The sequence below is a fragment of the Tenebrio molitor genome, chromosome 1, assembly GCF_963966145.1.
Source record: "Tenebrio molitor chromosome 1, icTenMoli1.1, whole genome shotgun sequence".
NCBI classification, from domain to species: Eukaryota; Metazoa; Arthropoda; class Insecta; order Coleoptera; family Tenebrionidae; genus Tenebrio; species Tenebrio molitor.
In genome coordinates, this window is record NC_091046.1 from 12,242,412 (window position 1) to 12,255,544 (window position 13,133).

The 13,133-nt window shown below is 32.2% G+C and overlaps 1 protein-coding gene across 7 annotated transcripts in view; it reads left to right on the forward strand.

Moving 5' to 3' along the window:
- Window positions 1-13,133, forward strand: part of LOC138141418 (uncharacterized) — a 59,111-nt gene that overhangs the window by 27,756 nt on the left and 18,222 nt on the right. For 6 of the 7 annotated variants that reach the window (XM_069062128.1, XM_069062142.1, XM_069062124.1 and 3 more), the window contains exon 3: window positions 7,234-7,329. In XM_069062128.1, the coding sequence (XP_068918229.1) occupies window positions 7,234-7,329 (96 nt within the window). The remainder of the gene's footprint in view (window positions 1-7,233; window positions 7,330-13,133) is intronic. The other variant, XM_069062158.1, reaches the window with a different exon arrangement.

Consider the following 13,133-nt stretch of genomic DNA (forward strand, 5'->3'; position numbering starts at 1 on the left):
CTAAGTTTATTTAAATGGTTGTGTAAATGTTCATTATAAACATAATAAAAGTGTATCAAGGGAAACATACAACTGTGAAAAACAGAAATCAGTTTACGATTAGATTTGTTTTTGCTCATAAAATTACTGAAAAATTTGCGAAATGGACGATGGAATCTCCCTTCAACCAGCACGCCACAACAACAGAAAAATTGTTAAAGGTAATGTGGTTTTCAGTGGAGTTTGATACTCGAAGCGTATTTGCAATGCCCTTTACATTCAAATTGGGATATGTTTTCATTTTGGCTTCGGTTTGGCTTGGCGCATTTGTATGGATTACATGTTGTAGCTTTTATTAAAGTTATAAGAGGTTTGATGGAAAAGTGTACCCACTGAAGGAAGCATGATGATGTATCGTACAAAAAAATAAGATTAAGTATTCGAGAGACAGAGAGTGAATTCATATTACAAGTGTGACCGTGATTCGAGCCTGCTCGATGATCCAGCAGAAAGATATTTTATTCATCTTGGCTTAAAATTAGCATGCACAGACGTAACAGATGAGAACTTGTAACACTAAGGATTTTAATAGCATTACCAGTGTTAAAAAAAAACGTAAATATCATCATAGCAACTCTTGGTGCAAAGTCACAATTCGAAGGAAACTAAAATCTCAAACCTAGGAAGAATTAGTTTTGAAAAATATTCATTGAAAAAAAATCTCCTTTATTTTTTCGAGTTCTATTGTTAGAACAAACGAATTACTTGTTGATTATTTTTACTCTATTTATACAATTAGAGCGCAACCGATGCATTTAATGTGTGGGTGGGGTGATATGTAATGTTGTTTTCAATACAACCCTGAAAACGTACTCGGTAGAGCAAACGTTTCAAAAAATAAAAATGGGTCAGTCTTGACGGTCAAAAACGTTCGGTGATGTTTGCCTTTCGATTTAAAAATAGCGTCCGTCATTCCACAAGTTGTTGAGTGTGTAAAAGAATTCAATGCATGATAGAGCTGTGCTGTGACTAGTTGCATAATTTCCCCTATAAATAGCAAACTCGATGGGCCACCCACCTGTGTCTGAGCCGAAACTAAACAAAAGGTGAACCGTGTTAGTTGCTGCAAACTTACCTCATCGCTTACGTCATCGTTGTGTTACACCTAATTCTAATTTTACACCGGTTTGGCACGAACGCCATTTACCACGCTTTACCCTTCATGTGATAATCTATGCGTGTTAATGTAATAACTAATAACGGCTGAAAAATGATTCACGTTTTCGATGCCAGGAACAAATTATCGGTGGTCGTTTAGTTTGGAAAATTTTTATTTCGTATCCAACTTTATATTTTGTTACTGAATGTCGGGTTTTGAAACCTAAACATTTTTAAAACTACACCTTCCATCGTTAAACTCATAGGTCTTCTAAAATGGGACGAAGTAAAAAAGTTATAAAAATTAAATTTCGGTGTGTATTTGTTATTCCAAGGTAATGGCGAAAACAGTATGTATCTACTACGAATTTCCAGTTTTTTGTTCCTCATTTGGTAACGTAATTAGATTGTACAGGTACCGATGGAAATAAAACTAATGGAGGATTAGAGTCATGAAACGTTTTTGCTTCAGTCTGAAATGGTGTTTACCAATTGCTAAATAGTATCATTAGTTTTATTATGGTATGTGTAAAAGAAATATACAATTCTATTGATAATTAAGACATAACTCTAATTTTATCGGAAATCGTTACGTTTTTCAAAAGGCAATATACGATGGGATCGAATTTTCATTTCAAAATTTTACGAGCCTCATGTACACATGACGTACACTCGAACGGAGCACTTTAAAAATATCAGGCATTTTTGAATTACAATAAAAATAGTATATTATTATCCAAGGTTGAGAAGACTATTATAATAGCCCGAGCGCCAGGGCTACAATAAATAGTCTTCTCAACCGTAGCGAATATATGTACTACTTTTTTCGCTACAACCACCTTAAAACTTTTTGTTATATTCAAAAGGGTTGCTATTAAAAATCTTAAGCAGGCATCTAACAGTAAAAATTAGAATACGAGTTTTTTTAAATGTATCCTAAACTACAGAAATAATATCTAACGTTCTAACGTATCCATCTGCACGATATTTAGTTTGTTGACTCGCTAATGTTACTCAAAAACATTGATTTTCGGCGCTGATTTAATCTAAAACCCGCTGACTGTGCAATTGAGGAAATTTCTAAATTAAATTTGTTAATTTAAATTTTAAAATTTTACTAAGATACCATTAATTACAATTAAATTATCGGAGGGTTTTTAAAAACATTGAATTTATTTAATGTTTACCAGTGGTGTAAGTAATGAAAAATTATTTACCGCACCAAACAATGGTAGAGAAACGGAACTTCACAATGTCAAAATACTAAGCTACGTTAGTAGTAATGAAAAAACAAATTCATCTACGATTAGGATTTTAATTTTTATTTTTAGATAATCACTAGTTTTCTTATTTTAACAAAGTAAAGTTGTCAGTGGATTTTTACCTTAATTTCTTCCTTTTCGAACTGCAAAGCGTAAAGTTTTTCCAATGCTTTTGAGTAAGAATCATTTTCCAGATGCTATTGTATGTCAAGTTATTACACAAGTGCACTAAATATCTATATTTGTATCAATTAACTGTTCATAAAGTATGTTATATGTTAATTGTCTTTGAACTCCTTTAACTCTACAAGCGTTCAATAACTGAGATATTTAATTCAGTAAGTCAATAGCAGTAGTTTTTTAGCGTATTTAAATAAATACATAGTTTACAATTAGACGATATCGAGAATTAGGTCATATTGAAAATTGTCTAAGATATACAGAGATATAACCAGTCTCCTGGTCGATTTTAAAAGATAGAATATATTTAATAACATAGAAGTTAAAGTATTTACGAAGTAAATGTACCAACGAAGAGTTTGAAACCATATCTCAAAGCTTCCGTACACATATCACCAGTGTCCGGACGAAATAGTACCGGACAAGTCTATCAGTACAACTTTGCGTAATCCCTCGCTCGCACATAAACACGATTCAGCTGGTTCCCTGTTATTGAAAACGAATCAGCTGAATCGTGTTTATACGTGAGTGGGGTATTACGCAAAGTTGTACTGGTCGACTTGTCCCGTACTATGTATTTCGTCCGGACACTGCATATCACAAATGGTTTGCTATTCGGCGCAGTTTTTTCTTAAGAAATCGTGACCAAAAAATATGACAAAATAGAATTGTAATAGTTTTTAATCAATGAGTGTATGAAAATAGAAAACTTTCTGATTTTACATAGAAATTTACAATGTTAAGCAGGTAATTTTGGAACCCACAAAAATGGGAAGAGTGAAAGTAGCAGAATTTCCACATGCTCATTGAACAGGACGCTTGCGTGTACATAATGTTAATGAAGAACTATTCCCAGATTACTGTTATATAATTTAAAGACTAATCTGTACACGAAACACGAAGGAAAGCTTTTACAAATTTTTACCACCTGCAACAGATTAACAGTTTAATTTGTTGTGATGTAGATATCATATTCAAGCAGCGTGAGTAATGAATTCATTTCTATTATCTCCGTTGCGCTACAGAACTTTTTGAAATTTTCAAAATTGACTTCATGAGTAACAAAGAATCAACAGATAGTTGTCGTACAAATATTTCCCGGGAACATTTTTGCATATGATTTGCTTTCCCATTATAACACAATTGTAATAAAATAATTCTTGTTGTTTTTCCATATAAAATTACTTTTTCTACTTCGGTGTCACAATGAGCATTTTGTGACACCGAAAACAGTTTCACAAAGATCAATTTTATAGCAGCGTTTCTAGTGATAATAATTGAATTTGGGATTGATATTGAAAGTAAATTTCAGTGTTAAATGTGATGTCATTTGAACCTAAATCCATGTTTTGGATCAAAATAAACTATGAAGGGGGTAGATTATTATTGTAACATCTGGGAAACCATTTAAAATTTAAATTTCAAAGAAATGACATTGCTTCGTCAATACCAACCCAATTCCATTAAAATAAAAGTCACTAGATAATAATTTTATATTTAAAAAAATTAATTATAATTAAAAAATTAATGAATCCGAAGTAGAAAAAATAGCATGTTACACTCGTTGCACAAGACATGTTGTCTAACTAGTTCCTTTAGAACACTCCTCACTGCGTTCGTCGTGTTCTAAACCCTCTCGTTCTACAATAGACTGTCCTATGCAACTCGTATGACAATATTCTATTTTCAAACCGGTAAAATTATACGTCTGAAACTGCAATTTTCTTTGTGGAACTCAGTTTTTACTGAATGCACATCTAAAGCTGTCTGAAATGTGAAACTAAGAGACTAAGTAAAATGTCGGTTTCCTTGGAGAATCCATACGGACACAAGTTTTTGTAGGTTATTGATCCTCCCCAGAGGCGACCAGGACGAGAGGAGATTATAAGAAAATGTTCAGTTTTAATGAGTTTTTGAGCTGATTTAGTTCATCTTTACCTGGTAGATTTCAAAGGACTTTGTTATATCAATAATTAGGATCAGATTTCAAATTCAAAAGTATTTTATTTTCGGACATAACTTTACTTTTAACATCTTATTTTATACACCAACAATGACTCAATAACCGTTGATTGTTTTTAATGTGTATTTGTTTGTTGCTAGTAGAAATGATAAAAAATTTCGAATCGTGGATCTCGATTTTTCATAATCAGCAGTTCCAAATGTTCTAAATAATGGAAGTCTTCCTACTTTTAATGACTATTATTAAACTAGGATCAACACAGAAATCTTACTAGATAAGTGTATTAAATCATAATTAGACATTAAAAACCCATGAAATGTCTTTTATGAGCTTTCAAGATAATATGAACTATAAAACCGTGTAACGACAGCTCAACCAATATACTAAAGCTCTTGACTAGTTTATGCTTGCATTTAGGAATTTTTTGTTCATTCATTTACTAATTAACTGCATAAACAAATAAAACACTTTTGAAGTTATATTTTTCGATTACATATTCTCAAAAAAGTGCAAGTAAATATCCTGTCTCAACCGGTCATATAAGTGCCAGTTATAATTTATACATATTTTTGGTGTCTATGTTTTTCCGGAAAAATGTTGTAGCTTATGCCACACTGAATAAATGCTCTGCAATGACGTAACCATTGATCCTTGTCTTAGTTTAATTAAAAACTAACAAATTCCAACTCTGTAAGTTTAGTTAGTACCATTTGAGTTGTATGACAAAAATTTACTTTTAAATGTTCAGCCGTAATTTAGTAACAAAAGTGGAACGAAAGCTTCCGGTTGTACAACAGAAATTACGAGATTTCTATCACAAATTCGTTGACTATGATGATCAGCCAACCGTGTTTGTTTAAATTTTATTTTTAATTAATTCTAAGGAATAAAGTAACTAATGTGTACGTGTTAGAAGGTTAAAGAATTGTTAGTAGTGAGTACCGAATGCAATAAAATATTTTGGTGTAGAAGTCACTTCTGAAAAAGTTAATTTTTCAAAAATCAAAGCCCCAAAATAAAACCTTGGCACCAACTTTGTATGTAATTCTTAGATAAAATTTATTTTGCGTAATTTTGTCACTAAATGGTAATTTTATAATTATAATTGTAACCACAAATACATTTGATAAACTTTCACGAATGTCAATGGATGTTTTATTTTAATTACCAACAAATATTAAACACGAGAGATAATTATATTGAAATTATTAAAAATGCCATCATCGCTTTCGTAATCAGTCCGACTGTCGGTCTCTCTAATCATGTGAAGTGAAATTCATTTTAATTGACCCCAAACTTATCTACTCTACCTACGCAACACATTCTTTTGACTGTTTTATTTTAATTTGTGCCATTCTGTATATCGCAAGAAAAGTTTGCATATACATATTTTAAAAACTCACTTTGCCGTGTAACCCACAATTGATAAGATAACACAGTTTTACTCCAAAATCGTATTGTTACAACATACCGTGCGACGAAAATAATAGCTAATTAAGGACGGCTTTAATTTTGTGACTGTGATTGGTAAACAACAATAAACGATTTTGTTGTTAACCCAAAGCTTGGTCAAATATCTACTTGCATATGCCGAAAAACTCGCGCTAGTGGAAAGCATTTTCAATAATGATAAGATTGATAACGTTTCGGAATATAAAACATTTTTTTTATTGATAGATTCCCACTTTCCACGAAAAAACATAAAACATTCAAAATCAGACGGTGCATAAAAATAAAATAAGAAGTGAAACTTTTATTTTTTTACTTTATTAAAGGAAAGTAGAGAGAGTTGGTGATAATTTCAAACACGTCTTTAAAAACCTTTTGTGCATTTAATGCATATGCTTATCGCTTCTCAAGGTTTAGGTATTTTTAAAGTTCTTATTTACAAATTATTTAAAGAATCTTCGGTAAATTGTGCAAGACTAATGGAAGTGAACTTACTATTTAAATTAATTAAAATGTTATTTTTGTGGCAACAGATCCGTTGATCTTCGAAAAATGTAACATTGAGCGGTCCAGCCAAAAATGCTGTAAAATTCCGCTTCGAATACGCCAAGAGAAATTCATTTCACTTCATTTTAGCAGTTCTAAATTTACTTTCGGATTATGAAAGTTTAATTTTCCTGTGGTAAGTTGTGCTCGTTGGGAAAACGCAACGGAAACGAAACTGTTAACAATTTGCAAATGACACCGGATAGTTTTCACGATAAACTGGTTTAAGACTCGAAGGTTCAAGCAATTACATAATAAGAGCTTGTTCGATAGTACAGACATGTGGTTGCTTTCGTATCACCTGACTACGATGGTTTAACCTCAGTCACCTAGAATTTTTTCAATTCGATCCTTATATGGTTTACCTTTTTAAAATCACATCGCGTTGCAACACCATAACACTAATCCACTTCGGCTAAGACTTAAATGTCATGTTAAAATGCTTCCAAAGTGGATATTGGTGTAATTTCGAGTAATTTGTTGATCGAACTGCAACACTTTGAATTCTGGGGTACAGATACAGATGAGTAAGACAGTTGTATAATATCGAATGTAAGTCAGATGAAGTCATGCCAAAATATTTTGTTGGCATCTTTCTATTGTTCAAATTGCACCAATAAACTGAAAATGTAAACAGTGAGACGCTAACTGCCTAGTTACAGCCGCTAAAGCTTATTTATAATTTTTTCATTTCAGCAGGGAGTCGGAGTGGAGTTCGTTCGCATCCTACCTGAAACGAATCCTCCAACATTATCGAATATTTTTGCCGAGAACGATTCGAAAGATGACGTGGTAAGTAAAGTAAACATACCTTTTTATAGCCCTATGACATCACATTACCATCTTCCACAAATTGCATCAACGACGATTAAAACGGTGACGAAAGTATGGAGCATAATCCTTTTCCGATTGAGCATTCGGGTCAGTCGAGTCAATTTTTTAACGGACCATGATGTAATGTAATTTACGAACCATTAAAATATGTGATTCCATTGCATGATTGTCGGACAGTAGACGGCAAAGGTTAATAGTGCTCGGCAAAAAATATGGGACATAAAAACATTTATTTTGCCGAGAAACTAGCGCACGAAATACAAACAAGCATGTTTTTACAATAAATTCGAAACGCGATAATGCCACATAATTGTCATATACTGTAATTATTTTAATCGTCGAATCTGTTGCACCACGGTGGGGAGAAATAAACTTTGAACAAATTGTCAAAGCAATTATACAAAATTGCAAAAACCTCTATTGGTACTTTGTTGGTACCAGCAACAGATAAGTCTTACGATTAATTTATAGGTACATTTGTACCCAGTTTGTGGACAAAACCAGTTTTTCCAGTTTTGGAAACCACAACAATAATATTTTTTAATATAAAATTAGTTATTCCGGTTATAAACTAAACAACAATGTTGTTGAAGTCTTGCTCAAATATTGTATTAGAACAACTTAATTTTGAAAATTATTTTTAAAATACCTATACAGTATGAGTTAATTGTGGCTTATTTCTGAAGTGATCTTTGATGCAACCAAAAATACTAATTACAGCATTTACTAGATCGGTAATTTAAAAAAAAGTTAAAATATTAATCCACGATTGCATTGTTCTGAGAATTGTCAACTTTGTCTTGACAGTTTTGCTAAAACTTTCTTATGAACTAGATATTATGACTGAACGATGAGAAAGTGGACATATTTTTTATGTATGGGGTACCTCTGTCGTAAAAATGCGATGGTCGCTGCGGATCTGTATCTACAGAGATATCCAAATCGCAAACATTTTTTTTAAATTTACATTTTTTACAAAATCAGTTAAGTACAATTGGAGACAAAATACATTGGCCGTCACTTCTCTGACACTTTAATGGAATTCAAGCTTTAACGTTAAAATGAATGACAATTTCAAATTAAAGACAGCTATTATATTTTCCTATCAAAAATATGGCACCGTCCGTGGCTGATAAATATAGAATCGTTTTCCTATATTTCATACTTACACGAAACCGAATATTTAATGAAAGTAATTAGCTACATACACAGGCTACATACAACTTGTCATCTATGATTGACAGTGGCTAAAAATAAGGTTAACAGTCCTAAAGCATGCTTTACAATTTAATGTCACTCAAGTGACATTGACGACCAAAGTATTTTGTCTCCAACTGTACCTACTCTTTTTGTTGGAAGAGTTGGATCTGAATACACGAACAAGACAACAACGTACCGGGTGTAGAATGGATTTTAGTACATAGGCACTTTACGTGTAAAAGTAAAAATCCTCGGATATTGGCTCGCCTAATTATTTTAGAACAAAGCCTTAAATACAAAAGTTATCGAGTTTTAAAAATGATTCCCAATTCTATTTTTTTGTTTTGTTTTTAAACATCTTCCGGAAATACACAATAATGGAAAAAAAATTGAAGAATTTGTAAAAATAGCAATAGCTGTGAAGTGTAACCGAGGTGACAACACTGACAACCAAAGATGACAATGTGTGATATTTGACATGTCAAACTTGGAATTGGTCGCTCAAGATAGAATGCAGGAAATGTTGCTTGCATGTTTCTAAAAGACAATCCGGAGTTAACTTTTTCTTCTTTATTAAAAGAGTTCATTCTTTGAGGAATCAGCAAACTCGTTACTTTTGTCAAAAAATGAACTTTATTGTTGTCGGGAGTCATGGCTATTACTATTTTATACATAGATTTTTAATATTTAATTTATCTTCTTTAACAGAACCAGAAGGTGTTAGAAAATAATTAGAAAAAAATTGAGGTACAATTTTTTTAATTCTACAACTTTTGTATTTAAGGTTTTGTTGGAAAGTAATTAGGGGGGCCAATATCCGAGGATTTTTACTAAGTATTACACGTAAAGTGCCTATGTACCAAAATCCATTCTACACCCGGTATGTGGCTCTAGCAAAATGGGGCTCCACGCCATTTTCATAGAAATGTCAGACAATATTTAGGTGATAATTTTACAAACATTTGTATAGGACGAAGTTCCAATAATCTTTGGCCACTCCGAAGTCCGGACTTAACGCCTTTAGATTTTTTTCTTGTGGGGCTTATTAAAAGAAAGAGTCTACCAAACATCTGTGCTTATAATTGAAGAACTCAAAGAATTTGTGATGAGTGCATGGCCATAACGCCAGAGACATTACGCCACGTTCAAAGGTCCTTTTTAAACAGGGTTGAAGCATTTACAAAATGGAATGCATGTTGAACAATTTTTACGTTGTCATTTTGCTGACTAAATTTCCTACATTGTCATTTTAACATTTGTACCCAAAAAAGCAATTTTGATTCAATTTATTATTTAATTATAATTGAAATTATACACAGTATCAAGTGGCATTGCCATCTAGAACACAAAGCCTTAAGGCAGCAATTGTTTTTGATCGTGACGTCACAGTAAAGGCTTCATCGAGAAACGCATTAAACCTCCAGAATTTAATAAAAACAGTAAAATTTTTGGTTAGCACTCTTTTTTTTAATAGAACGATGTGTTTAGGCTTTACAATTACTGCCTCGTGGAGTAAAATGCCATTAATGACGCGAAAATTTTCATTTACATTTACATTTACATTTAATTCCATAATTTTAGGTACTTACTAACACAGTTTTTGACATGTTTTTGTTCGTTATAAAATTTATTTTTTCCAACTTTATTATTTTTTTTCTCAAAAAATTCCTTATGTAAGGTAACAAAATTTTTATACTGACATTTAGACAATTAAATTTCCATTTAAAAAAAACTATCGATGACGTCATAACTCGAAAACAAATGACTGTTTGGAATTTTATTTTATATTAAAATATGTATTTTTATAAACTAAAATTGACCTGTCCAAAGATTTTTTTGAAAAAAATTTTGTTTAATTTTTAATGAATTTATTCCATACTTTTGCCGCTCACTGTATACACTTGCCACCAAGCTTTTGCTTATCTCACAATTTTCCATAAGAATGATTAAAACACCGTATCTGATACTTTCTGAAAATGTAAACAAATGTCAAATTCTGACGTTTGGTCTTCCTCGTGACGTCACACGCTGTCTGGCTTAAGGCCTGGAGTTGCAAGTGGTAAGTAGAATTAGTATTTTGGGTTGCATTTAAGAATATTTCAGAAATACACCACAATTGACTCATACTTATAAAACTTTTTTTTTTTCGACACTGTCAGAATTTGAGAATTTTCTTCTGTGTGAACGGATTTTGATAAATTTGACAACTTGTCAAAACGAAACGTCAAGCTCATTTTAAAGATTTTCAGCGATTTGGAGCCTTTGGGGGGCTCGTCGAACAAAAAAACGTTGTATTCAACTAGGTCTTGTGTAATTTGTTTTTTTTTTGGCATTCGTGAACCTTTAAATCTCTCGTTTCACTCGAGTTTTAAACTGGCCCACTCATGCCAAAAAAAGCCCAAATTACACACGAACTCGTTAAATAAATTACTATTTTATACAACTGACATTAAAAGTGACGTTTTTAGTGGAAGCTAATTTGATTAAAAATTGCTCTTTATAACTTACCGTGTTAAAAGTACGTATTTTGTATTTTTAACGCTAGTAAAAAAAAAAACTTTTAACACTAGTAATTTTTTATTTATTTATAAATGTTAAAGTGGCTCTATTTGCCGCTTTTTCAATATTTGCGGGAAATCTGTCGTCGATGTCGACATCGTTAACGTCGTTTTCTTTGCATTCCATGTTTACGAATGCAATAATGTGGAATTGAAAGTGTTTTACAAAACGTAATGAAAACTTTTTTGACGTTTCTAATAAACAAATGTCAATACAAGACTAGACTAGCTACCTGATTTTTGCCGCAGAAATTAAAATAAACATCAAAAATACGACTGCGTTTTTTAATGCAATGCAAACCAGTTAGTATAAAAAATAGATGTATGATGGACGTGTTAAAAGTGATTTTATTTTGTTCGTGGGGTTGGACAACTCGCTGCGCTCGTTTCCCAATCTACCCCACTTACAAAATAAAATCTCACTTTTAACACTTACATCATAAATAACTATTAAGTCCTCACAAGTTTTATAAAAATGAGAATATAAATCACGTGTCACATGATCCCTTTTCAACGATGTTAATTGGCTCAAAAGGTAGTTAGAGGATACCACAGCGATAATATAAAACAAAAGAACCGATCACTTTATTTTCGTCCGTTTTTAACGATAACGACATTTGTCAAATTTGACAGCTAAAAATGTTTTTCCAATTGTGCGGTTATAAGCTGACAAAAAGACAGTTATCAAAAAGGAAAGCCAGTGGCGTCCATTTATGGATTTAAATGTTCCTTATTTATTAATTACTTAATTAATTAATTAATTAATTCTTTCATCAAACACAAACGTGTGATACGATTAATAAATCGATGATATGAATCGTGAAACCAGAACAGAGAAAATTATGGTTGTTATATTGGGTGATTCAAAATGATTGTGAATAAATGTGGCAACTCTGTAGGTAGGATAGAGTTGACATTTCTGTACCTGTACCTAAATAAAACAGATAAAAATTTCCTAAGAAGGTTCAGTAAAATTAGTAAAAAATAACACTTACAAGCAAATTATTACAAAAATATGTAAGAGTAAAGTTTTTGTTTTTATTGATCGTAAGGGAAGTTTTATGCTTTTTTTAAGGAGAATTTTAAGTTTGGAGTTTTATAGTTCTTTTTTAAGAGTAATAAAGGATTTGCTCTTATTGATCAATTCGCTTTTTCAGTGACTCATGACATGACTGTACACTATAAGGGAACCTTTTTCCATTCCCGTGTCTAAGCTTTGTAAACAACTTCCTTTTGTCCAATTAAAACATTTTAAATTCAAAAACAGAGAAACTATTCACCCATTGATTCAGATTGTACAGGGTGAGCAACAATAACTATTTCAGTTGGCAATAACAAATTTGACATGAAATTTTCAAGACTATGAATTGTATCTATTTCAAATTTAAACGTCTTAGTTTGTGTAATCTTTTATTAATAAAATGGTTTTCTCCTTGGAACATGACATAAAAGTCACCAAAAGTCACCAGAATTTATTGCCGACTCAATACTGATTGTTGTTACTGAATTGTTGCTCACACGGTACGTTTTTTGACAGACACGGAGAGCCACTACGCGGATGCTACGCGATGAAGAAAGACTAGCACGGCTCCTAAAAATGCATCGTATCATATATCATGCGTTCATTTAAATTTATCCTCAAAGTTGGCGTTGGAGAGTCGATTGAGTACGCACCACTCGTGCAGAAGCGCCCAAGATCCCAAGATTTAAAGAGCTGATCCATGATCCGTTATCCGTGTAGTGCGTTCACAATCGAGTCTTCAACGCCAACCAAGTAAATAACATGCGCATAAGGTTACAAGTGGGGCGAACTGTTACACAGGGCTACCAATGATATACCGATCGACTTGAAACAATTAACATGCTGCGTTTAGTATTTTTCATTGTTTTATGCTTTTATATTTTTGTTTTAAAACTAGAATTTAAAAACGTAAAATCTCGGGAATGGAATATAACGGGTGTTTTTTTAAATGTGGCGGTGAAGAGTCGATTGTGAACGCACCA